We start from the raw sequence: 25618 nt of genomic DNA on the forward strand, positions 1-25618 counted from the left end.
AATTAAATTATAATAAATTTGAACAAGATAAATTACTCGTAGTTAAAAATATTAAAATTCAAATATATCCTCTTAAAAGCAAAAGGGTCAATGAGTTAGGTTAGGTCCGAATAAAATTTTAGGTTCAAACTCAGATTGACTCGAAAAATAAGTCTAAAATTTTACTCGAACCCAGTCCAAATTGTAGATACTAAACCCGAGCTCAGACCAACTCGACCTAGATACATAGCTAAGGTATTTACACCTTGCCAGAGGAATCGATACTTAAGACAATTTTTATTTAAGCATGTATCCAAACTGAGCTAGGCTAAAAAAACCTTATCTGAAGTCCTGTACATTTTTTAAATAGATTTTATTTTTCACCCAAGTCTATTTTTCTGACTTATATATTTTTTTAAACCCTCTCACTTTTTGAGCGAGCCAGATGGCCCAACTTATGTACAAGTTTACTTTAAAAAAATAATTAAATAAGTAACTCAATTGAAATGCAAATCTCAGTTGCTTCAAATTTATTCATGTAAAATTCCAAATGCTATTACATGCTAGAGATCCTTCAAACTGGCACAAGTACATACTATCATAGAGCATATCACTGAAGAAAACAAACAAGAAACACTATCACCAAACACCAAGCTTATTTTCATACATACATATATATATATATATATATATATTATGTATATATCTAAAGATGTCAGCTGTTCCATCACTACTGAGCCTGCAATGAGATAGCAAATACGGTAGTGAGCAATTTTTTGCACTAACAATTGATGAAAATAGTTATAATCATAAGGGTGTTGATAACTTAGGTACCATGAAACGCTCCTTATAGTATTCCACTAACTGTTTTGGATCAACTGTCTTCGTCTGTTTATAGGCGTCGATCTTGTTCAGCTCCTGCATCGTTAAATTTATTGGAATATAAGTATTATTCAAGAACGAAAACGAAGAAACAAACATTGTGGAAGGGTATATATCGGATTACTACTAAAGTTCTTGATATGAATGTTTTCAAGATAGAACTGTGATTGTGCAATTTATGCAGCTATGATTAGAAGATACGAGGAAAGAAAATGAGTAAAAGCTGAGGCTAATTCGAACAAATTTCGATTAGAAACAGCATTTTAACAAACATTGACAAAGCTAGGGGTGTAATCAAGCTGAGCTGAGTTCGAATATTGTCAAGTTTGAGCTTGAGTTCCACTTGAAAATCAGAGCTGAATACTTGATTTGAGCTCGATCAAACATCTGGTTTTAAGCTCGAGCTAGAGCTTGGCTCGATAATTAAGTTTAGAGTTAATAATATATATTAAGGACAATAATGTACTTTAATAATATGAAAATATGAAAAGCTGGATAAGGCTTGTGACCCTTTGGGTCAAAGTCGACTTACTTAATAGCTTGAGTTGCTCGAGCTCAAGCTTGGCTCGATAATTACTGAATTAAGTTCGAATTTTTTTCAAGTCAAACTCGAGTAGCTTGTAAGCACCAATGTCTCACTTACACCTCTACCCTTGTGTGTAAACAAGTATATGTATATGTATGTATAGCTTTCAGATGATACCTCAATCCATGTAGCGAGTTTAGGCCTGCCGGCGATGATGTCGTACTTAAAAACCTCCGATAAGAAGATCTGGAATCTTTCAACAAAAGGAATGTAGGCAATGTCCGCCTGAAAACAACAAATTTTCATTCATATATCTTAACAGAAAACTCAAATGATACATAATAATATAGCCATAGCTATTATCGATTACAATTTGTTACTCGAACTCTTCATTTTTCCCTAAAGTACCTATGTCCTATGCCTATGCTCGCATTTAGACATGGTATTAAGTAATGATCCTCCAAATATATGAAAAAAATTCAAAAAATATGAGTACATCCATGTCATATAGGGGCAAATGGAGGGGGTAGGCGGGGGCCTTAGGCCCCTAAACTGAAAAATTGCAGCTTTATACCCTCAAATTAATAAAATCTTAAATAAATATAGTAAAATTATTGTTCGGCCCCCAAAATGTTAAATTTTCAATTTACTTCTTTTGAAAACCATAAAGATATAAGCCAATACAATGATGAAATTACATTTTAACTCTCATAATAATCTATAACTTCAACTTGACCCTCCCCTAAAAAAATTTCTTGCTTCGACCTTGATGTCATACATATCATTAATTTAACCTTTTACATGTTTATAGACACATTGAAACTCGATTAAGAAACAACGACAACATAAAATAGCAGCAGGGAAGCAATTTAGCATCATCGACTTACCAGACTAAAGTCCCGGCCTAGGAGAAATGGACCATCATCATACTTTTTAAGAGCATCCTCCAAGTAATTGAAAGCAGCACCTAATGCAAGTCCAAAGTTTTAGTTTAGTCCATATTGAACTATATACAAAATATGAGAAGATATCGACAACACTAACCAGCTTCTTTTTCTGGGTCTCCTTTAAATGAAGCATAAAGCATTCCCATAAATTTGTCAGCATATGAAAACAACTCCTCTAAGGTCCTTTTCTTGTCAGGATCCTACAACATTTTGAAAAAGATCACTTCGGTTAATATAGATGGAACAGGAAACCTTCATCGAAGTGTGGTAAAATGACTCCATCAATCTTACATTTGGTACAAGAGAAGGTCCTTCAAAGTTGCTATCAACATATTTAATCAGATCAAGACTCTCCCCAGTGATTTTGCCATTATGTTCCAAGGATGGCACCTGAAAATCAAATCAATTAGCATAGTAAATAATGACTAGAAAAAAGGGTTCATAAACAGGGGCGAAGCCAGGGGGGCTGGCATGGGCCCCGGCCCCCCTAAAATGTAAATTTGCATTTTAGAGGCTTAAATTCTTTTAAAAATTTTAAATGAGTAAAGATAAAATTACACTTTAGCCCCCTAAAATTATAAAAATTCGATTTAATCCTTTACAAATTATAAAGATATAAACTATAAAAAAATTAAAATTTCATCCAGCCCTCCCTAAAAAATTTTTCTGGCTTCGCCCCTACTCAAACATGGTGATCTCAAAGTTTCATCAACACTCCAAAAGAACAAAAGGGGTGATGGGAAATTCATGGTATATTTTATAATGGGTTAAATCACTACTTGAGGCCTAAACTTGACAGCTATTCTCACATTAGGGCCCGAACTTGGCAATTGTTTTCACATTAAAACTTGAATTTTTTTCTTTTAATCAATTTAATTTCTAGACTTGGCAATCGTTCCCATATTGGGGCGAGAATTGCACAATTGTTCCCACATTGGAGCTTAAATTTTAAGGTTTTAAAAAAAATCAAAAATTAATTCGGACAAAAGAAGTTCAAGCCCAACAATTACAAAATTCAAGGCGATAAAAAAAAGTTGAAGCCCCAACTCAAAATAGTTGCCGAGCCACAAAAAGTGATTTAATCCTTATTATTAAGTCCAAGCATGAAGCTAGTTGACAAAAGAGCTTAGGTTAAACATAGTCCTTAAAGCACCATTTTTTATTCTCAATACATTAATATTTTATTGACAAAAACATTATCAAATATCTCTACCAAAATCAAAAGAACATTTCAGCTTTGTAAATGTCTTACCTTGTTTACAGGGTAAACTTTTTCCTTGTACCAAGCAGGTCTATTTTGAAGGTTCAGAGGAACAAGTTTAATCTCATCTTGCAATCCCTACAACCCAAACAAGAACTCAAGCCGATTATTTAAAGTAAACAACAATTTCATAGCAGTAAGGTTTTAAAAATTCAAAATCAAAAACAAAATCAATGAATTAATAAACAACCATATAATTCCTGGTGATCCACACACGTTGTGCAAAAGGGCAAGCATAAGAAGTATACAACCTTTAAGATGACCAAAAAAGTGGTCAACATTGATAATAAACACATGCAAATACATATATGAATTGTAAAACCCAGAACATAAAGAGTGAAACCTGGTAGTTCCATCAAACAATGGAGGTTGGTCAGCATTAGCTTCCAATGGAGGAGGCAAAGACTCTAATGTTCTGAAATAAAAAAACCAATGAAACAAAAAAAAAGGAATGGTTTTTAGAGAAACCCAGAACCTGAAGTTGATAGTAAGCTTGAAAATTGAGAAGATAATTCAAGATTCTTACTCGTTAGCCATTGTTGGAGTGTGCAAGCTTCAATTTCTTTTGTTGGTTTAAGCTTTTAATTTGGTTCACAATTGTGTCCACATGCAAAAAGAACAGCCTTAGGCTTTATAGAGTGGGATGGAGAAGAACTTTAACCGTGATGATCAGCAATGACGACATCGATTGGTAGGTGGCAAAATCTAGAAGAGACGGTTACATTCAATAAAAAAGATTTATAGGAATATTACACACCGCCCGCCCATGGAGAACTAAATTGAAGATGAAGAACACTGAAAGTCATAGGCAATATGCTTATGGGCTGGCTCAAGTGTTGAATTTAAGCTAAGCTTAATATATATATATAATAATTGGTTAAATAAAAATATTTGGTAAAATGTGAAAAGTATTGGTACAAATTTAAATTCATCTAAATCTAAAATAATTGTATTTAACTTAATCAAGTAACAAACTTAAAATGATTCGACTGGCAGTAATTGATCGATTGGATCTGATAAGACTTTTGTGAGGAATTCGTACATGATTATGATATGTTTCAAATATAATCACTATCTATTTTTTATATAAATTATTTGTCAAATCATGATGTTTGTAAAATTCGATTTGTTTTTTATAGAAAAATTCATATAATATTTAAGTCTAGGTATATTAATTACTGTAACCTTTTGATATTTTTAGATATAATTTATTTAATTGAAATTTGACAAAGAGATATTTGGATTTAAAGGGGAATTTATAGAATATATTTGCAAATTTAAATTCAAATACTGTATAAATGGTATATATTCAAGTCATCAACAACAATACTAAACGCCGGTAGAAAGAGCAGAGGAAGAATCTTTAATGGAGATGTTGAAGTTATTCAATTCCTTGGAATTGGGTCCATAAATTACCTTGATGGTGTCCCGACAGCAACTGCAAAAGCAACACAACAAGCATGCATCCATGTCTTTTTTAACAACTAAAACAAAGAAACAAGGCTTCCATTTGTACTAATGCATGAATGAGAGGTCGGACCTGCAAGCTTCCTTGTTGAACTTTCTATTCTCAATTCCATATAGCTTCTTGAATATATCAGCTTCCACTCGGCAAAAATATGGACGATCTGAAATTCAACCCACCCTTTGCATTAGGTATTTTTAAAAAATGAGATTGATAATGGAGCAGGGTCAACTATTGAGTTTATTTCGAATTCAAAGTTAATTTGGGTTTGATTCATTTCGAATTTTGATTATTTAAATTTGGATTATTATCAAGTATTGTTCTATGATACTTTACAAACTAAAAATTTGGGATGCGACCCAATCAATGAAAGGATGTCATCCAGCTCTCTTTTAGCTTGTCTCCTTGCTAGCTCACGAGATCTCAGTAAAGATAACTCTAAAGATACATGGTGAGCCTAATAAGGATAATGTGTTGTTATGCATGACATCTGGTTATCCTTAACATATCACTTTAGGGAATCGTAACTTATAAATATGAAGAATAGCCTCCATAGAAGACCGAAAAGGCCATCAACAATTACATTGATATTTGGCTTGAAAAACTTCACAAGAAACTGTCTTGTTTTTTCTTTATTATTTTTTTTATTTTTCTAATATAAATTAAACCCATTTGACAACTTAATATTGCTTATGTTTTCTTAACAATAGTTGATATTAAGGTTTTCCGAAAGGAATCAATGATTGAACTTGTCTGATCGATTTTTCTCTTTTCATTAAATAAATCATTAAAAGTTAAATACAATTTAATTAGTCTGTATCAATCTCCAAATCAACTAATTTAATAAAATTTTCCAAATCAATTTTCGGTTCAACCCGCGGGTAAGGTTTGATTTAAACAACATTAGTTGATAGTGTATAAAATAATCATCTTTTAAGTTGAAGGCTCGGGTTGTTTTTTTTTCAGGTCATTAATGTGAAATTCATGGAACTGTAAAAAAGAAAAAAAAATGATAGAGAAGACTCACCAGGGTAAATGGAGCAAGTGCGTGTGTTTTTCTCATAGTGGATGCACCATCCATCGGGACCTATTAAGCTTCTGTATAGCTAAAACAAAAAATCCTTTACGTTAGTTTGAGATGATAGATCAACCTATATGATTTAACTCTTAAAATTAGTGTTTCAATGAAGGGCATTGAAACCAGGATGCTATTGTTTCTATATTGGTGTTACTATTGGGTTTCTTGCTGTCAATCATTTTTTCAAACAGATGGTGCGCATTTTCTGTATAAAACAAGGACAACCTCAATATCAGACGGGTCACTGAAAATTTCTTCAGGCGTGGGGAAAGCAGGGCCTTTGGCCAGCTTACAGCATGCGCCGCAGTTTTCCACACACCGCCATATCTCCTTCCTCCCTGAACTAAAGCCCATGGTGTCTTTGCTCGTCTTGTTTTTGGGAGCTGTCTTCTTTCCTTTCCGCCCAACCTTGTGAGCTGAACATACGATTCCAAAACTCGGCAGAGCAGTGATATGGGACATTTTTGTTGATTCAAAAACTTGAAGGATTGAAATTTTGTATTTTGAAGTATGTAAGATAGGGTAAACTATAGTCAACATCACTAAACTATCATTAAATTTCAAAATGATCATTAAAGTATGCATAAATTTCATTTAAGTCCTGCAAGATTTTTTCTACGATTCATTTTTCAAAAAATAACTTTGAAAGTTTTGATTGTTGCAAATTTACGAAATAAAATCTAAACAATTTTACCAACTATTAAACCGATTTAGATCTAAAATATGTTCTATCTAACAATAGATACTGATCATTAAATCGTCGTTTGGAACTCCTTAATGAGGCTTTTTCTTTAAAAAAAAATCTTCAAAACTCAGTAAGTCAAATAAAAACTTTCAAATAAGTTATTGATAGTTCAGTAATCATTTTGTAATTTTTTAAAGTTGAATAACCCAAAAGCAAACATACTAATAGTTTGATGACCTTATATGAAATGGAAATGAAGCAAGAAACGAAAACCAACCAACGAAATTTCAGAAATTTATATTGTCAGTCAATCTTATCCCTAAGAGTTTAAAAAGAACAACATCCTATTGTTTTATGTAACATGACAATCTATCTGGAAATGAAATTTGTAGGGAATGAAATTACACAGATGATTATGAGAGGCAAGGGGGAGGGGACATTTAAGGTGACTCGCTTCCTCTCGGTGTAAGTGGGTAATCATATTCGACATCAACAGGACTATTGTTTTCTCTCACACTGGGACTTCGGCTGCGACCATTGCCGTCAGAAGAGCTTCGGTACTGGCTTCTGTCAGGGCTCTCATCTCTATAGGGACTGGCAGGGCTCCGGTTCACTTCCTTGGGACTATGGTCATCATAATCGGCTTCATCTTGCAGAGCAGACAATTTCCCATTTCGGGGAGAAGGGCTGTGAATACTCCCCTTGGAGAGGGATGGGCTGTTCTCAGCCTCAGGGCTCTCTAATCTGAAACTATGTTCTCTCCTAACTGGAGATCTTGAACGACTGGCATAAAAATGTGAATGCGTTAGAACAACAAACCGTGCATAAAGAAGATTCTAAAAACCATTTTAAAGAAACGAAAAAAGAAAGCTGCACTTCTTTAGTAGTCAATTCTTTTTCTAACTATCCATGATAGATGATGCTTCCATTACTTTTATTTTGTCAGAAAAACTACAACTAATTGAAGTTAAAAAAATTTTGCACTAAAAGTTTACTTACGAGTAGCTCAGGCCTCGGCTGTAACTTCGACCCCGGCTTCTGCCACGGCGAGGTGAGCGAAATCTAATAGGTGAACGAGATCTAATAGAACATAAGCATGAAAGGTTACCTCAGAATAAAAAAGGGAACACAATATCAGATTGACAAGGTGAAATCATAGCAGAAAAGGGTTACCTCAGTTTTCGGGGACTGTTCCTGCAGTTTCGTTCTATGTGACCTCTTTCTCCACAACGATAACATTTGTTCTTCGAGTCCTCAGCTTTACAATCTCGGGCCCAATGGCCATCAACACCACAACTAAAGCAGCGACCAGATCCAGGAGGGGGGCCTCTTCCTAGATATTCCCGAGAACCTCGTGGCACCTAACCAAAACAAAAAAAAAAAAAAATTCAGGCATGTAGCAGGAAAGTTTGATTCAAGCATTAAAAGAATCAGTTAATAAAACTCACCCCCCTTGCAAACTCAACAACAATACGGCTTCCATCAAAGTCCCGACCATCCAAGCTATACCTTGCATCATCAGCATCTCGGGGATCGCTAAAGTCCTGTTTACAGAAAGTGAGCTAAAAAAAACAAGAACATGGATAAAAAAGAAAAGAGCATCACTTACAACAAAGGCATAGTCACGCTTCATATCCACATCAAGTATTCTGCGGAAACGGTTGCCAGAAACAGAAAGGCCATCAGTAGTTAAGTACTACAAGTGTATGATACTTCACCCCTCATAGACGAACTAAACACCAGTTTGAGATTGTTGCCATTTCCATTAAAACACGGAATAATACTACAGAAAGAATCGCCAAAGGGTCCCTATAAACGGGGCAAGAATTCCCACCAATTCCTCCAAGGTCGACCCCCCTCACCACAGGCCTCCAGGTTTGGCAAAATCCCAGAAACCTTCAACAAGATTCATCCAAGTTAAAATACACTACAACACCTACGGGCAGGTGGTTCCCACACAGATAAGATCATTAAAATCCGCTGCAAATCCAAGCATAACGTAAAGCTTGGTGAAGGCCAAAGCACTCATACATCTCATGAAGAGACCATTTCTCTCACCGAACCCTAATACTGCTAATTCATAGTAAAAGTATCATTGAAGCCCCTATACTAGGAGTTGGATGGCATTTTTCTCCCTCTACATAAAGAAGGGGCAAATTAGTACTTATACATTAGATTAAAAAGCGAATTGATCCTTTTTGTTAAAATTTCATCCATTTGTAATGTTAAAAACTAAAGTGGTTGATAAAATAATCAGATAATGACTCGTGGCATGCCACATGTACCTCATGCTAATGTACAAAGACCAGTTTTTATCAGCAAAAATGGATGAAATTTTTAATAGGACTAGTTTGCCCTTTGATCTAATGTACAAAGACTAATTTGCCAATTTTTTAATTAGAGGGGGCAAAATGCAATCCGACTCCTAGTACAAGGCCCTCTGTGATACTTTTACAGCTAATTCACATTGCCGATTTCCTAAGTCAAACGAACATTAAGAACAAAGAGAGACGAAATTCATACATTGCCAAAAAACCAAAATCCATATTATGGATAACCTAAATGCGCGTAAATAATGCATGTATATGGTTATTGTGAACTGTGACATCAAACTATGATTCATACATACACTAGTTAATTATTTTCTCTAAAATTTGGCAAGATTTTAACAACTTTCACAACATTGAAACCGAGGAATTCGTAACTACCTCCCATATCGGCTAAAGAGACGTTCTAGATCACGTGTTCGGGTTCTTGAGGAGATACGGCCAACATAGAGACGAGTATGACAATAACGATCATCATAGCGACGCATTTTGAAACTGCACTTGTGAAAATAAAAATTAACTAGAAAGAATAAAAGAAAACCATAAAAAGAACAAATTTCGGCATCGTTCAACCATAATTTCACAAACCCAAACCAATTAAAGCATTGAATCGATCACGAAGATTAACCTGTATGAAAAAAACAACTCGAAACCCTAAAATTCAATTGTTCTAAATATCCATACCCCAATTGATTGAATTGGGTGAAATTAGTCAAATTTAGAGGCGACTACCAATTAAATCAAGAGAGTAAGGGCAATTAAAATCGCTAAAGAACCCTAAATCAAAAGCCAGGGAGATAAAATAGATCGTTCATACCCGCCAGGCCAAGAAACCTCCTTCGATAATTCGATTAAACGAAAAACAGTTAACAGAAAGAGGCTTTTATAATATTTATTTATACATATAAATAAACCGAACACATTTACGGTTAGGATGTGTTTAGTTTAATCGAAGGGTGAGGATTAAAGATACTATTGAATGTAGATTTGGGCTTAAACTTAATTGCTTGGGCCGAAGCTTACCGAAATTAGGCCTTGGCATTTTTTTATGTGATTCAATATTTTTTTTATAATTTATCTGAATTATTGGATAGTTTTACTAAAATAAAATTATAAATCTTGTTATGATGTTCGCCTTTATCTACCCGCTGCTCATTTATCCGATTGGAACTGACTTGATCCTCTTTACTTCAGTAGTGATCACCTACACAGTTTGCTTATATGAGTTCGCATGTGGTGGATTCGCATCACTATGTAAGCGAACTCACACTTAGGGAACACAAGTTAATCTTAGAATAAAATATGGGTTGGTATGCATAGGGGTATATGTAGGACATCAAATCCAAAAAATGTACCATATATATAAGGAAATTAGCCTTCTTAAGAGATAGACTCACAAAAACACTCAATAAATCTAATTTTAACTATTTTTTTGTTTTTATTTTCTCAAAAAATTTGAAATAATTGTGATACATATTATATTTAAATAATTTTGTTAGTAGTGTGATTAGATATAGGGTTGCTTGAATTTTAATTAAGTAATAGAGAATCGAAGCATAAAGAAATATTAGGTAGATTTCTTTCTTAATATGGGTTTTGATACATTTTCAGATATGATAAAGGAAGGTGTACTTTCGAGAGAAAGTTTTTAAGGTATCGTTTATCTAATGTCAACAAATTTTTTAATAAGTCGATATTATTCTCAATTGAACCGGAATTTTACTTTCTTTTACTTTAGCAAGAGATCAAGCTTGAGGTAATGTTTACAAAGTGGGAGTACGAGCCACAGTATATGACACATTGGCCACTTACCAAGAGGACATGCATGACTCTCACTTGGTAGAGTTTGAGCTCTATCAATAATTAGTACGGTACATTATTACCCATTGACAAATATTAAAAGAACATACCTTAGATCCCAATTGATCTGGCGATCAATTTCGGAAACTAGAGGAAAAAACTATTTAGATTTTGGTTCACAAATTCATAATGTTCAAATATGTTTCGTGAAAAAAAATGAATTGTAGAAAAGAAAGAAAGGAGAGTTTTTGTTTGGTGCAGGCGATACGAACAAAGAAGGCCATATAACAACTATTCTAACAACTTGGAGACTTAAATAAAAACTTTCAAATAGTTCAATGACCATTTTGTAACTTTTTAAAGTTGAGTGACTAAAACATAAAATTACTAATAATTTAGTGACCTTAAATACAGTTTAGCCATTAATAAAAATTCATTTTATAATTACTATAATTCTATTTGGTATATCTTTTAATTACTACAATCTTCATCTTCTTCTTGTTCTTCACCAATATATTATTTACCTTCTCTTGTTCTTACTCCCCAATAACAAGGTGAAATAAAACAAAACCCTAAAAAAAATTCCCCACCCAACAATAATCCACAAACAATCCCATTTACTTATATCACTAATCCCCTGTTGCACCAACAAATCTTTACCCATGGTCACGCAAGTCGAGCCACTAATATTCACACCCAAAACGCCACTCATGCTTTCCAACAACTTCAACTTCATCGCCTCCGACGCCGTCCCCAGCGGCGAACCGTCGAACATTTGAACTCCCCGTACGAAACACTTGTTTGGGTCATCAAATTCATTCCTCAAAACACCTTCGTATGGGTATTTCACCAACGAGATGTAATGGAACCATAGCCAGTATAAAGGGATTCGATTCTTTGATATGAAGAAGCCACTGAAGAGGAGGAAATAAGCTAAAATGGCGACGACGATGGTGAAACCCAACATCACGTGAGGGACTATACCGGAAAGGAAGGTGACGAATGAACTACCTGCCCAGAATGAAGCGAGGATTGTTAAGAAAAAGAAGAAAAATCCGGCGGAACCACCGGCGAGTCCAACTGAGAAGAAAGTTGTTCCGGCGAAAGTGATTGAGAGGATTATTAGAGATGGGATTGAAATTAAGGATTGAGCTAAAACGTATGATGATCGACGATAAGCATTGTAAGCTGTTTCTCTCATGAAAATGTATTTTTCTTGAAGAAAAACTGGGATTGCTTCAGCACAAGTGTAGAATGTAGTCGACATGGCGAAAGCGAAGAACCCCAATCGTTCTTGAATCCCTTTTGGTGAATCATCGAGTTGCCAAAACATGGTGGCTAATATAAACCCAGTTATAAGAACAGCACCTAATCGAATTGCAAACAATTCTGGCATTCTCTTTGAATTTGTAATCGATCTTTTGGCAATCACTATGATTTCAATCCAAAATGGGTTTGCAAAATCTGGTAAACTGGATTCATTCGTTGCACCAGAAACTAATTTTCCTCTTGAAATGCTTGCAATAATGGCTTCTTTGAGAGAAAAATTTGGTTTTCTCGTGATTATAGTTCTGGGTTTTCTTCTAGCTTGCCATTGTTTGTTGAATTCAACTAAAGCTTTCGTTCCACCATGGCTGTTTTCTTCGAGTTCTCGAATCAAATCAAGAGCGAACTCAGTCTTGTTCTCGTTTTCAGGAATCGGATGACCGAACTCAGCGAAGAAACGAGGTAAACTCGATGGTGAACCATTGTAAACTGTGTTTCCACGTGAAAGGAAAATCAGACGATCCAGTAAGTTCATTATTCGATAACTCGGTTGATGAATCGACATTATCACAATGCTACCACTTTGAGCTATTCGTTGTAATACCTTAACCACCATGAAAGCACTGGTTGAATCCAAACCCGAAGTTGGTTCATCGAGAAACAAGACAATGGGGTCATGGATTATGTCGGTCCCGATCGAAACCCGTCGTCGTTCACCGCCGGAGACCCCTCTATGCCCTTCATCACCAATCACCGTTTGGGCCGCTTTTCTTAACCCGAGTTGATCAATCAATGCCTGGACTCTAGCTTTCTTCTTCTTCTTCGAAAGTGATCGAGGTAACCGGAACTCCGCCGAGAACATAAGTGTTTCCTCGACGGTAAGCATCGGAAAAAGAAGATCATCTTGCATAACATAAGCTGAAATCACCCTTAAAAGCTTCGATTCCAATGTCTCGCCATTCAAAGTTATAGAACCCTTTAAACTCTCTTTCGAAATCCGGTTCGCAAGTGCATCAATCAATGTGGATTTACCCGACCCACTTGCACCAAGAACCGCCATTATTTCACCTTCGCGAGCTTCCCCCGAGATATTATTCAACAAGACCTTACTGTTTTCAACCTTCTTCCCCCATTTCTTTCGAACTTTAACACTGTAACTCAAGTTAGTGAAAGAAAGAACGAAAGGGTTGGACAATGGTAGTGAAGTAGAACCCAAACCGACATCGACGACTCGGTTATCTGTCGGAGTATTGTTGCCGGAAACATCACTATGGGCATCATCTACACGCATTAGAAGCTCAGCTAGTGTAGAATTAGATTTTTTGGGGTGTTTTTGGAGCTCCATTTGTTGGGAAGTATTGTTGAAAAGTGGGAGCTTCATTTGGTTACTTTTTAACATCTAACCCCTGGCGTAATGTATATAGTAGGTGAAAGAAAAGTTGCTCAATATCCTTCACCATTTACCAAGTCTTCATCCTTCAATCAATTATATATATATACACACACACACTCACACCTCCATCAAAATTTTGTAAAAAGTGACACTAATTTACTTAATCTTTCTTTGTAAAATTAAAGGCTTTCTTAGTAATTTTACATTTAAATTTGGCCCTGATTAATAGATTGTATTTACGATAAACTTTCTAATATTTACCGTATTCTATAAGACACTTATCATTACCTAATTCTATTTGTGGAGTTAAAGACTCTAATAACGGTGTATTAAATATTTTTCTTTGAAGTAAATTGTTAAGCATTTAATTTACTCAAAACTTGATATGCGTTATTTATGTGATTATAACATAAAGTTTAACAATCAAATCATATTATTAGAAATGGAGAGTATCGTTGTTTCATACAAATCTTTCTCGTGTAATTAAATATGTTTTAACATAAATTAGGGTTTGTTTAGAAGAAAACTAACAGAAACAAAGCAACCCAAAACCAGAAGCCAAACAACTAATATATGTGTATTAATTAAAAGTCTCAACAAACAACAAGTAAAGCGTGTCGTGTAAAGGCATTGAGATCATTTAATTAGTGAGGAAAGAATAAAGAGATCGGTTGAGCTACATTCTCCTAATTTATTTGCTTTTACACCTTTTTCTTTTCTTCACGAAAACACCACTATTCATAACAATGATGTTGTAATTCATTCATTTATATTCCTTCAAATCTTTCAATTTTAAATATACTCCATTCCATTTTTTAAGTTAGTTTAGTCCTCCTAAGTTACTTTTAATAACATAAATAATATTATGTCAATATGAAGTACACGTGGATTGTACATTGATTAATGTCAATATCATTAGAATTGTCATTTAAAAAAATAATTTAATCAATTTTAAAAGGTTGAGAGTCAAATTTAACTTTTAAGTTATTTGTTAACATAAACGCGGTATATAAGATAAATAATGTTATGTTTAGGGATGAAAAGGGGGCTGGAAGGGACCCCACCATCCTAAAATGAAAAACTTTTTATTTGGACCCTTTAAAATTTTAAATTAGTAAAGATAAAATTACACTTTAGCCCCTTTAAAAAATATAAAAAATTGATTTAATCCTTTAAAAATTATAAAGATATAGGTTATTAAAATGGTATAATTTTATTTTATTTATTGTAAAAATTACAATTTAATTTTTCCCTTCCCCGAAATTTTTTTTTAATTTTGCCCCTAGCTATATTAGTACAAAGTAGACGTGGATTGTCACATTAATTGTCATGCCAACATCGTCAGAATTGCCATTTAAATGATTTAATCCTTTTTAAAAGATTAAAAGTCAAATTTAATTTTAAATAAAAAAATAAACACTTTTTTTTTTAAGGAAAAGATGCGATTACAGCAACATGGAGCGTAACATACAATAAACTGACAAGATTGTCTCACTAAGCGCATCATTCTTAGCCAGTTTGTCCACAAATTCGCTGGCTTTCTTATTGATGCGAACAATGTCCCACATTTTTTTTTTCAATTAAGATTAAAGACTTAATAGAAAAAATTATAAACATCGTGATATTGTACATTTATTTATTTGGTTCATAAAATAATTTTTTAAAAGTGGTATTTAATAATTTTGAATTTTAAATTATGATTAAAGGTCATAAATGTCTAAAGGATAGTCCAAATTGAAAGAGTTATTAAATTTAGAATTTGCATAGTAAGAGTCATTGAATAGTAAAATTATCAAAATTACTATCTCCAGCGAATTTAAGCCCACAAATAATGGCATGCCATCTGCGATAAAAGCGTCTAATAGTTTGAATTTTTTTTTTGCTATATATTTTGGTATAAAAATATAGCTGTGTTAATTTTTTAGTGTTTAATCAGATGTAGTTAATAATTAGAATATCTTAATTCGATTATTATTGTTAAAAAGATTTCTCTAGTCTCTCTCGATTTCAATATTGAGTAAATTAGTCTTTTTCAAAAAAAATCGGGGTAATTTAATCCCTGTCAATTTAAAAAGTGAGCTGCTAAGTACAATTAATTACGATATTAATGTCTTTTATCAATTGTACATAGTTTTGTTTGGTATAATAAAAAATTAGTCATCGATGTTTATATATTTTGTCAATATGGTCTTGACTCTAAAAAATTCAACAAATTTAGCCTCAACATTCACAGATTTACACATATGTTGTGGACTAAATTTGTTATTATGTCAATTAAAATTGTATACAATTGATGGAAAACATTAATGCCGTTATTAATTTTTCTTAATTGCTTACTTTCGAAATTGACAATGATTAAATTGCTTTTATCTTTTTTTAAAAAAAGAACTAATTTACTCAATATCATAGGGACTAAAAAGTCTTTTACCAATATTATTTAAACCCATAATATCTAAATTTACACAGAAAAATCAAATATTCAAATTTGCACTATCCTTTAAATCTGTATTTACCAATTCTTTTGTTTTTTTTTTAGTGAATTATAAGAGGAGAGCAAAGTCCTAACAATAACACGACTTGAATCTAAGCCATACCTGGAACGTTGAACATCCTAACTATCATACCATCACACGAGATTTTATTTTTCAACTTCAATAGATAATTCAAATTTGCAAACCATCCCCAATTAGGAAGTGTAGTTTTGGTACAATGGTGGTTAAGTTTTACTTTATTGAGACTCAATTTGCATTTGATTAAAGATGGTGGTTGTTTCAATTTTTTTTCAACTTTTTTTTCATTATTTTAGTTGTCTTCCTCTTAATTACAACTGCATGAATATATGCTATATGACTATTATAACAATATAAACATATAGTTGGCTAAACTACTAAAAGAGCCCTTGAACTTAGTTTTGTTAAATAAGCCCTTACACTTTTGTTGTATCCAAATTGTAAACCTTATACTTTGATTTTTATTTTAATTAGCCATTTTAGAAATTTCTTTTAAAGGTAGGTGTGGGGGTGTGCTTTTCTTTTGGGGCAACAAGATGTAGTTGCAGATGAGTTTTGTTGAGAGTTTTCGTGATAACTATTGAGATAATTTTGTACCCTTTTTGAGAGAACTCTATGAGAGTTAGGGTTTTATTTTCGGAGTTTGGGTTTATATGTTTAGTACATTTAGATTTATTTTCTCCACATTGTACTCTTATTTGTTTACTCATTTAGTGAAAAGTTGAAGCTTCTTTTGCCCGTGGTTTTTATCCACTTCAAAGGAGTTTTTCACGTAAAATTTGTGTTCGATATTCTTTACCTTTTCTATTTCGTTGTTTATACAAGTCAATCCCCAATAGTAGGGTTAGTATTTTTTACCCTGAATTTGATAATTAAGTCCACTTTGATACGTGTACTTGAACTTGAATTATGTATAAGTGTGATAATGTCGATAACCATTTTTTTAAAAAGAAATAATAGAAAAAAATATTAAGGAAAGTTGACTAAAGGAATACTTTGTAGTATGCATTAAGATAGCTCAAATATTGGTTCATATGGATGATGCTATGAACTTACTGCTGTTTGTAATAAGCGCTCACCTCAGCTACTTTGATCAGTCAACACCTTACCCAACTAACGGCTGATAGCATTGCAAGGTAAGCATGGAAGGGGTTAAGCTTGGCCCCAGCAGGGCAGATGGATCATTGACTTGGTTGAATTTACATACCCTCAGGGAAAAAAGTTGTTTTTTTTTTATATTAGAAGTGTTTATGTGCCGTGTTAAATTAAGTTTAAATCCGATCTATATATGGTATTAAAATTATACATATTTCTTAGGCTTGATTTGATTCAAAAGATGAGAATTTATTTAAAGTGTTCATATTTGTAAATGGTTAACTCAAATTCATTTAAACTCTGGTCATATTCGTCACTTTAATTTGAGGACTCAATTGGGAATATTTTAAAATTAGAGATCAAATTAGAATTTAGTGTATAATTTAATGATGTTTGATGCAATTAAGATTTATAAGAATATTAAAGTTTGGTGTGGGTGTGTTCATCTGTTATGCCTAATTGAGAAATAGGGTTTGGTTTAGAAGATAGGAAAAAGTGAGAAGGAAAATTACTTGAATTAGTCAAAGAAAGCTTTATTTAGAAATGGTTTTCAATATGAACACAAGAAATCCCTTTTCTCTAATATCTAAATTCATGATTTAAAATCTAAATTTCTTTATTGTTGATATTAATTAAATTTAGATAGCACTGTTTGTACTGCACAAAATAATTGAATGAAAATGTAATTATCAGGGTAGTAATTACACTACCGTGTAATTATAAAGAATTGTAATTTTTGAGATGTGTTTGGCTGGCATTGTGTAATTACATTGCAATTCTATTTGTCATGTTTAATTGTACGAATTGTAATTATACAGTTACATAATTTATAATTTTTTTTAAAATATTAATATGATAAAAATAATTTCTATAAATCATCACATGTATCATGTTAGTCTAAAAAAAAATTGATAATACGAGTACTAATAAAAATAATAAGAAAAATAAACATCATATATAATTTAATTTAATTGTTCTAGTGCATATTTGTTGGGTTATTCCCTCTTTAGTATTTAACTTATGTTCCTTATCATTATCTGTTGGTTATTGACTGGGTTGATCATCATCTGAATTTGAATCTGCATCATTCAAACTATAATCAAGATCTCTTTCGCTCATGTACTCTACGAAGTATGGATCATATTAGTTCCACCTATGGTTGAAGTTATGAAATGTGCAACATGCTAATACGATCCAATCTTGTGTCTGACATCATTCTCTCAAATGGTATCACACCCTACGATATAGCACAAGAAACTTATAATATTTGAGTTCACACCAAATAGTATATAGATTTAATTATAAAAACTCATATAAACTAATTTGGAGAAAGACTTAGGCTAGATTATATCTTTTTTTTATAATACGTAAATTAAGTAAAAATAATATAAAATTTATAATATATAACCTCTAAAAAATTTTATAAATTGTCCGAAACTTTCATATCACTTTTGATAAATAATATAATTTTTGTCACAACTTTAAAAAGTTATTTTTTTTATAAATAAGTATATTATAACACTTTTATAACATGTAAATTATTTTTTTATAATAAACTTTTTTAGCCATAACAGAATTTTTTTGGGATTTAAATAATATAAATTTTGTTATAACTTTACAAAATATAAAAATTATTTTTATAATATTTTTTAAAGATTTATAATATAAGAATTTTTTTTCCATAACCATCCTAAACACTATATATGTTAATGTTTATAACTTGTATCAAAATGGTTATTTAAAATTGGATTTGGATGTAATTACCTTCGTAATTACTCCAATTCTCAACCCCTTAAGAATTGGAAAGTGTCATTTGGGTGTTTCAATTACACTCAATTCCGTGAGACCCACCAATTACGATAGTTACCCAAACATGTCACCCTTGTGTAATTACAAACAATTACATCCAAATTCAATTACTAGATGACTTTCCAAACACTACCTTACCACTATTCAAATCTTAATTAAATAAAGTATTCGTAATATATTCAAATATATTAGATTTACCAACAAGAATTGCGTGCAATGGTAAGGCACATTGAACTCCCAAGTGCTAACACATGTTCGACCCTTGGAGACACATTGTTGAGAAGTACAACTATAAACCCCGACTATGGACCCATAAAACATATATAGAAAATATTAAAAAATAATTTTTTATACAAATTAAAATAAAAAAATTAAAGAATAAAACAGATAATGAATTTGAATATCGGAATTTATATTTATTATATGCAAAAATAAAATGGATTCGGATAATGAATATCCAAATCTATTATCTGCAAAATTAGAGCGGTTTTAGATAATGAATATCTAATGAAAATACTTAAATTTGAAAATTTTTTGAATTCAAAATATAGAAATTCATACACACACAAAACAAAAATAAAATTTAAACCGAACAAGAGAAAAAAAGTCAAAATGTCAAAAAATCGAAATGAAAAACGTCTATTGTCTAATGGATAGGACATAGGTCTTCTAAACCTTTGGTATAGGTTCAAATCCTATTGGACGCAATTTTGAATCGATTTCTTTATATTCCATTAAGTTAGAATTTTCTATTTATAATTGTTCTTGAACGTCCAAAACGTTCCATTTGGTCCTGAATATAGAAGATATGATTTCTTGAAATTGAGGTTTATTGAGTTAAACATCATTAAATTTCCAAATCCATTTTATTCATTACCATTCTTAAAATTTGTGAGTACAACAATAATTCAGTACAACAATAATTCAATCTAAGTTATTTTATTAAAAGTAAACACTCAACCAATAAACCACAGAGTTGGGTTGTTCCAAATATATGCAATATAAAAATTTCTGGGTGAGTCACTTATCTTAATACTATTCTCGTTCAAACACGTTTAATTATGAAAATCTGATGAAATCCAATGCATTAATACTGATGTTATGGCAACCACTACCATCCCTAATTATGATCTCTTTTACTTTACTACTTCAATAAACACCTTATGGAGGAGATAATTGAAAAGGACAAGCCATCCCTAATTAGAAAATATAGTTTTGGTATGGTAGTGGTGAATTTCACTTTGATGAGGTTGAATGTGCATTTTGCTTTAAAGATGTTGTTGCTTCTAACATTCTATAGCTGTAGTTGGTTCACTTTTTTCCTTAATTTTTAATAATTTCGTTATAGGTTTTTATCATATTTATTTTTCTTGACACAATGTCTAGAATTACTCATAACTCCTCCTCAACTCATAAATAGAAGGATAATACTCTTTAGCGCACTCGAACCCACGTTCTCTTGTATTAGTAACAATTCCCATAAAGTAAAATTCAAACTCGAAATTTCAAAATTTTAAAACCTATTTTTCTCATTGAGCCAAAACCTCATGAATTTATTATTCGAATTGTCGTTGTGTTAATTACAACTACATTAATGAAATTAAACCTCTCATTATTTGTATATGCCATATGACTATTGTAACAATACAAGTAAATAATTCTATCACTTTTATCAAGATCCAATTATTTTGAATAACGACATTAAAACAAGTTATAGATATGGTACATTTAAAAAATATAAAAAAAAGTCGATTGAGTCTTACCTCAATTGGCATGGGTATTATTATCAATACAGGAGGACGTGGGTTCGAGTGTGTTGAAACGTATTATCCTTCGATTTATGGGTTGGAGAGAGGCTATGAGTAGTTCAAATAATTGTTTATAGATTGTTAAAAAAAACATAAAAAATAATATAATAAACATGATATGTATTGTATTCGTGATTATTCTTAATTGAAAAAAAATCGGGATCAAACCGAGTTACTAATTAACAATACAACTTGTTATTTTGTTTTAATAATAAAATATACAAATATATATTTTTAATAAATAAGAATTTCGATTTTTGAACATATTGAAGCCTAACCTGAATTGAACTTGAATTAACAACTATAAAAATTTTAAAATACGATTGAATCCAACCTATGAACACATCTATCCTGATCCATCCATCGATTTTAGATATTTTTTATAAAAAATTTTACTACTATTTGTAACAAGCCACTCATCATCTCAGCTGCTTTGGTCAGTCAACACCTTACCCAACTAACAGTTGACGCCATGGCCGGCAGCCGGCGGTCATTGCAAGGTAATGTATAAGCTTGATGCATATGGATGATTGACTTGGTTGACTTTACATATCGGGCCGGATTCAGATCAAACTTAAATATAGTATCAAGATTACATCTATTTTTTAAAACCCGATACAAAATATGAACGTTAAATTTTGTTCAAATAATTAATTCAAACTCTTTTTAATGCACTCATTTTTAATTCTAGAATGGACAAATTGTTCCGTGAAAAAAAAAAGTGATTTGCTCATTATACTTTTCGAAAGTGAGCAAATAAAAATAATCAATAAAATGTTAAATATTTTTATTAATATAGGACATGGTTCAAACTACGATTGGTTCAAACTACGATTGGTTGAATGAAAAAAATCAAATATTATATAATATTAAAAAGTTTAATTTTTTTTCTAAAAATCAATAAAAGTTTCAAAAAAGAAAAAATACATAATATTTAAAAATTAAAATATTGTTTAAAATTTGATGTTGCAAAGAAGAAAGATGTTGATTGGCAAATGGTTTGAAATAGAGAGCATGGTTGTAAAGTCAAGAGTGGGAGGGAATGATACATACTTGACTTGATGGACAAAAGTTGGCAACTGATTGGGATTCTCTGTCCACATGCATGTTGTGCCATATATCACGTCAATGAAGAGCCAGATGACTACCTATATACGTACTACCACAAGGAGACATACTTAAAGGCATATGAGTATCCAATGCAAGCTATCAATGGCTTACATGAGTGGAAGAAATCTGGGATCCAACCTGTGCTGCCTCCGATTGAGAGGAATATGCCTGAGGGGACTAAGAAAAATAAGAGAATGGCTAAGGATGAACCACAAAAGCTTAAACCTAGACAGTTGAGTAGGAGAGGCTTAGTGATGAATTGCAGATATTGTGGAGAGCCTGGTCATAACATCAAGAGCAAAATGGATAGAAGTTCACGGACATTGCTTCGTGCCGTATCATACAAACATATAGCTTCATCACCAAGCAAAAACTCCACTATGCCCAAAGCAAATTGATAGATCAAGTCTAGTTTACACCTTAGCAGATGCTTCACTTAAAGCATATTGGTGCAATCAATTCCAGCCATATCATAAACTTCTCAAATTGCAAAAGAAAGAATGACGCTATCAAATTCGGTTAGAAGTTCATTAATCAAAATACAACAGCCTTCTTAACGGGGGACATCTACCAATTCAAAACCTAAATAAAGTTGGCAGATTTTCAATCACCCACTTCTCACATTTATATGCAATTACCAGCTACACACCAATACCCCCTCCTTAATTATGCAAACTGCGAAATCCCACAACCTAGAAACTACTTCACAAACATCAAATGAAGATGCTATATTGAATAACATGCAAAAGGGAAACAAACCCCAAAACCCTTTAGCAGTGGTAGATAAAAGAAAGGGTATAAAGGGTTCTTTGGTGGAGAGAAGAAGCATTGCCAATAAGTGAACGAGATGTACTGGAAGAAGATGAAGATAAAGACTAGAGCAGATCCAGTAACACGGAACATAACGGCAGGTGATGGTTGGTAAGCAGGAGAAACGGAAATGTGGCTACTTGTTTTTCGCTTGGTAACACAGCTTCCTAAAACAATAGCTAAAACCAAATATCTACAAAGGAAAAGTTGCGTCCAACTATAGGAAAACTTACAAGAGGTAAAGAAACCAAATAGATTTGATAACTCCACCAATTTGAAGACTGAAGAGCAAACATTCCACATAAGTAATAGCCATTGAAGAACTCATTTTTTAGCCAACTATTTTGGTATAGGATGTTAGTATAGTTTGGTTCAGGATGTTGGACCATCCTAAATAGGTACAGGCATCATGTATTTTTTTGGTACAATCTCATTTTGGTATATGGTTAAATTAGTATATGCTGATGGTCTATATATCCATTTAGGCTGTTGGTTATTTTTTCGGTAATAGCTTCGGTTGATATAGCCATCAGACACTAGTACCTCAATGGGGAGTATGAACCTTAAGCACCTCATTCAAACGTCTATACCTCAAGACAGGGTAAATATTGATTCTACCAAGGCTCGTCAGTGCAACACCACTACATAATGGTGAAGATTTCCTTGACTACATTGACGCCATTATATTGCGTCGTCTTCAACAGATACTAACATAGAAATTTTGTTTCTTTTAACCATAACCTCGATACAGGTCAGAATACACAATTTAAAAGAAAAATCATCAGCCACTAATCTACGTTGAATACATTGTCGTTCATTTCTTTCTTTCACCCTCTATATAAGACAACAGCACCCTAGACAATCTATACCACTTTGAGCCGTATCATACAAACATATAGCTTCATGGTCATCTAGGCTCTAATATCCTCTAAGTCCCATCAATTTTTTTTTTCAATTAGAGCCTCCAACTTCACCCCATAGATCCTTGATTTTACTTCTTAATTTTATTTTTTTAACAAGTGAATTGCACCTTAAACTTTTCAGGTTGGATCAAATGGTATTCGAATCACACAACTCTAACTTATATGTTCTTTAGAGACTCAAAGAAACTTTTAAAGAATGTCATCTTTTATAGTTATATATATAATTCCAAGTGAGTCTGTATCAGTTATGACATTTAACTTAGCTAAGACTTTTATATTAAAGTTTTGTGACACATGTAAATACATATTAAATTTATTTTTCAAATTAACAAAGAACAAAAAAATAAAAGCAAAACCTTAAAAGTTATAATAAAAATGAATATACCTTCACTTTTATATGTTTTAATAATTTTATAATATCTATTTTTGTAAATTCACCAATTGAATTGGTGACACTTATATCATAGATATCAATTCAATCAAAATTATATTCCACCAAAAAAAAACTTATATGAATTTAATAAAAAATCATTATATCATAAATACCACATTTAATTAAATACATTTGAGATAATATTATGTGATTGTTTTTATTTTTCTTAAATTTTCTTAAACTTAAAAAAGAAGAATTATTTGTTTTCTCGTTTTTATTTATTTAAAATGTTTTTTTTTATAAATTATAGGTATGACAATTTTTTCCCTTTTGACTATGTACATGGTTAGTTAAGAAAATTTATTTTACTATTTCATTCTATTCAAATTTCATAGATTCTCTTATATAATAAAATATTCTATAAAAGATTTGATTTTTTACTGATTTAAATATTATTTAAATATATTTTCTTAACAAAAAAAAATCATTTGATATCCAAATTTTCAGCTCTCCCCCATAAATAGGGATGGGTGCAATGTTTTTTTATTCATTAACAAAACAAGTCTCAACCACTATGGAGGTATTAGTAATTTTACTTTCTTTCACTTTTTTGAGCTCGAATTTATGGGAAAATTCCAACGCACAACAACAACATTTTGATACTGGAGGCTTGAGTAGAGATAGTTTTCCAGAGGGATTTTTATTTGGAACAGCGGCATCAGCGTATCAAGTAGAAGGAATGGCTAGCGAAGATGGTAGAGGACCTAGCATATGGGATGCATATGTCAAAATTCCAGGTTAAATAAAATCGATTCACTTTTCCTTTTCTTTTTCTTATTTGTGGAATTTTTCTTATTGTAATGTTAAAAGATGTGATATGGCTTGAAATAGGACATATTGCAAACAATGATTCTGGTGAAGTTTCTATTGATCAATATCATCACTATAAGGTACCTTTTTTCCATTTTCTTTTGCAATATGTTGCAAGAAAAGAAGCCACTTTCTTATAGTGTTCGAAACCTCCCATGTTCTCAATTTTAACACTACCAATTATCATTCTTCTTGCTTGCAGGAAGATGTTGATTTGATGCAGATGCTGAATTTTGATGCCTATCGATTTTCAATCTCATGGTCGAGAATTTTTCCAAGTATATAAACAATTTATCTCAATTATTTTAACAATCAACTAAGTCAAAATATTCACCATATACATTTCAAGGCTAATTGTTGAAAAAATCATAATTTTTCTTGTAGATGGGACAGGAGAGGTAAATTGGAAAGGAGTTGACTACTACAATAGATTGATTGACTATTTGCTTGAAAAAGGTATATATACATGTTGAGCATAGCAGAATCTAAGACTTTCAATAGCTTAATAGAAAAAGAAAATACTTAAATTTTGGACCATACAAATGATAGACGATAGCATTATAGCTATGCCTTTGTAAACTATAACTTGTGGCATGAACGCAGGTATCACTCCACATGCAAATTTGTATCACTACGATTTGCCACTAGCACTTCAAGAAAAATATCTAGGTTTGCTGGATAGACAAGTAATGTAAGTTCAA

General features: G+C 32.1%; 5 protein-coding genes across 8 annotated transcripts in view; 1 reads left to right on the forward strand and 4 right to left on the reverse strand.

The window, feature by feature from the left end:
* Nucleotides 1-480: 480 nt before the first annotated feature.
* On the reverse strand, nucleotides 481-4374 carry LOC107957970 (glutathione S-transferase L3). The gene is made up of 10 exons (XM_016893604.2): nucleotides 4122-4374; nucleotides 3939-4010; nucleotides 3786-3846; nucleotides 3587-3673; nucleotides 2626-2724; nucleotides 2432-2534; nucleotides 2275-2354; nucleotides 1565-1672; nucleotides 814-897; nucleotides 481-718 (listed from the first exon to the last, which is right to left on the reverse strand). Exons 1-10 carry the CDS (start codon nucleotides 4130-4132, stop codon nucleotides 710-712), a joined length of 714 nt encoding a protein of 237 aa, XP_016749093.2. The 5' UTR covers nucleotides 4133-4374; the 3' UTR covers nucleotides 481-709.
* Nucleotides 4375-4877: 503 nt separating this feature from the next.
* Nucleotides 4878-7097, reverse strand: LOC107961271 (uncharacterized). The gene is made up of 4 exons (XM_016897446.2): nucleotides 6364-7097; nucleotides 6088-6166; nucleotides 5136-5223; nucleotides 4878-5033 (listed from the first exon to the last, which is right to left on the reverse strand). The coding sequence occupies exons 1-4, from the start codon at nucleotides 6730-6732 to the stop codon at nucleotides 4925-4927; spliced, it is 645 nt and encodes a 214-aa protein (XP_016752935.2). The 5' UTR covers nucleotides 6733-7097; the 3' UTR covers nucleotides 4878-4924.
* LOC107957972 (serine/arginine-rich splicing factor RS2Z33) lies at nucleotides 7092-10058 on the reverse strand. 4 transcript variants are annotated; one of them, XM_016893606.2, is made up of 7 exons: nucleotides 9968-10058; nucleotides 9532-9645; nucleotides 8433-8472; nucleotides 8272-8367; nucleotides 7997-8184; nucleotides 7823-7903; nucleotides 7092-7606 (listed from the first exon to the last, which is right to left on the reverse strand). In XM_016893606.2, the coding sequence occupies exons 2-7, from the start codon at nucleotides 9636-9638 to the stop codon at nucleotides 7264-7266; spliced, it is 855 nt and encodes a 284-aa protein (XP_016749095.1). In that variant the 5' UTR covers nucleotides 9639-9645; nucleotides 9968-10058; the 3' UTR covers nucleotides 7092-7263. The 4 variants fall into 4 exon arrangements, with proteins under 4 accessions (XP_016749095.1, XP_040971342.1, XP_040971347.1 ...); XM_041115408.1 differs by having other exon boundaries at nucleotides 9532-9778; nucleotides 9968-10021; XM_041115413.1 differs by having other exon boundaries at nucleotides 8433-8719; nucleotides 9968-10015.
* A 1314-nt stretch (nucleotides 10059-11372) lies between these two features.
* On the reverse strand, nucleotides 11373-13691 carry LOC107944398 (ABC transporter G family member 20). Its single transcript, XM_016878230.2, has one exon. It carries the CDS (start codon nucleotides 13613-13615, stop codon nucleotides 11471-11473), a length of 2145 nt encoding a protein of 714 aa, XP_016733719.1. The 5' UTR covers nucleotides 13616-13691; the 3' UTR covers nucleotides 11373-11470.
* Nucleotides 13692-24610: 10919 nt separating this feature from the next.
* Nucleotides 24611-25618, forward strand: part of LOC107961272 (beta-glucosidase 44) — a 2859-nt gene continuing 1851 nt past the window's right edge. Inside the window, exons 1-5 of the mRNA XM_016897447.2 lie at nucleotides 24611-24844; nucleotides 24939-24997; nucleotides 25120-25195; nucleotides 25302-25373; nucleotides 25521-25608. Of these exons, the coding sequence (XP_016752936.1) occupies nucleotides 24622-24844; nucleotides 24939-24997; nucleotides 25120-25195; nucleotides 25302-25373; nucleotides 25521-25608 (518 nt within the window). The 5' untranslated portion in view covers nucleotides 24611-24621. The remainder of the gene's footprint in view (nucleotides 24845-24938; nucleotides 24998-25119; nucleotides 25196-25301; nucleotides 25374-25520; nucleotides 25609-25618) is intronic.

This window comes from Gossypium hirsutum, chromosome A01 (assembly GCF_007990345.1).
Source record: "Gossypium hirsutum isolate 1008001.06 chromosome A01, Gossypium_hirsutum_v2.1, whole genome shotgun sequence".
Taxonomy (NCBI): Eukaryota; Viridiplantae; Streptophyta; class Magnoliopsida; order Malvales; family Malvaceae; genus Gossypium; species Gossypium hirsutum.

Coding starts and splice junctions, on each gene's coding strand:
- LOC107957970 (XM_016893604.2), bottom strand. Junction 2,535..2,625: donor GACCTTCTCTTGTACCAAAT/GTAAGATTGATG, acceptor AAAATGTTGTAG/GATCCTGACAAGAAAAGGAC. Junction 1,673..2,274: donor TAGGCCGGGACTTTAGTCTG/GTAAGTCGATGA, acceptor TGTTGTTTTCAG/GCGGACATTGCCTACATTCC.
- LOC107961271 (XM_016897446.2), bottom strand. CDS start 6,732: ATGAAATTTATGCATACTTTAATGATCATTTTGAAATTTAATGATAGT. Junction 6,167..6,363: donor GTGACCCGTCTGATATTGAG/GTTGTCCTTGTT, acceptor TTTTTGTTTTAG/CTATACAGAAGCTTAATAGG. Junction 5,224..6,087: donor CACTTGCTCCATTTACCCTG/GTGAGTCTTCTC, acceptor GTTGAATTTCAG/ATCGTCCATATTTTTGCCGA.
- LOC107957972 (XM_016893606.2), bottom strand. CDS start 9,638: ATGCGTCGCTATGATGATCGTTATTGTCATACTCGTCTCTATGTTGGC. Junction 8,368..8,432: donor AGCGTGACTATGCCTTTGTT/GTAAGTGATGCT, acceptor TTCTGTAAACAG/GACTTTAGCGATCCCCGAGA. Junction 7,904..7,996: donor AACAGTCCCCGAAAACTGAG/GTAACCCTTTTC, acceptor ATGTTCTATTAG/ATCTCGTTCACCTATTAGAT.
- LOC107944398 (XM_016878230.2), bottom strand. CDS start 13,615: ATGTTAAAAAGTAACCAAATGAAGCTCCCACTTTTCAACAATACTTCC.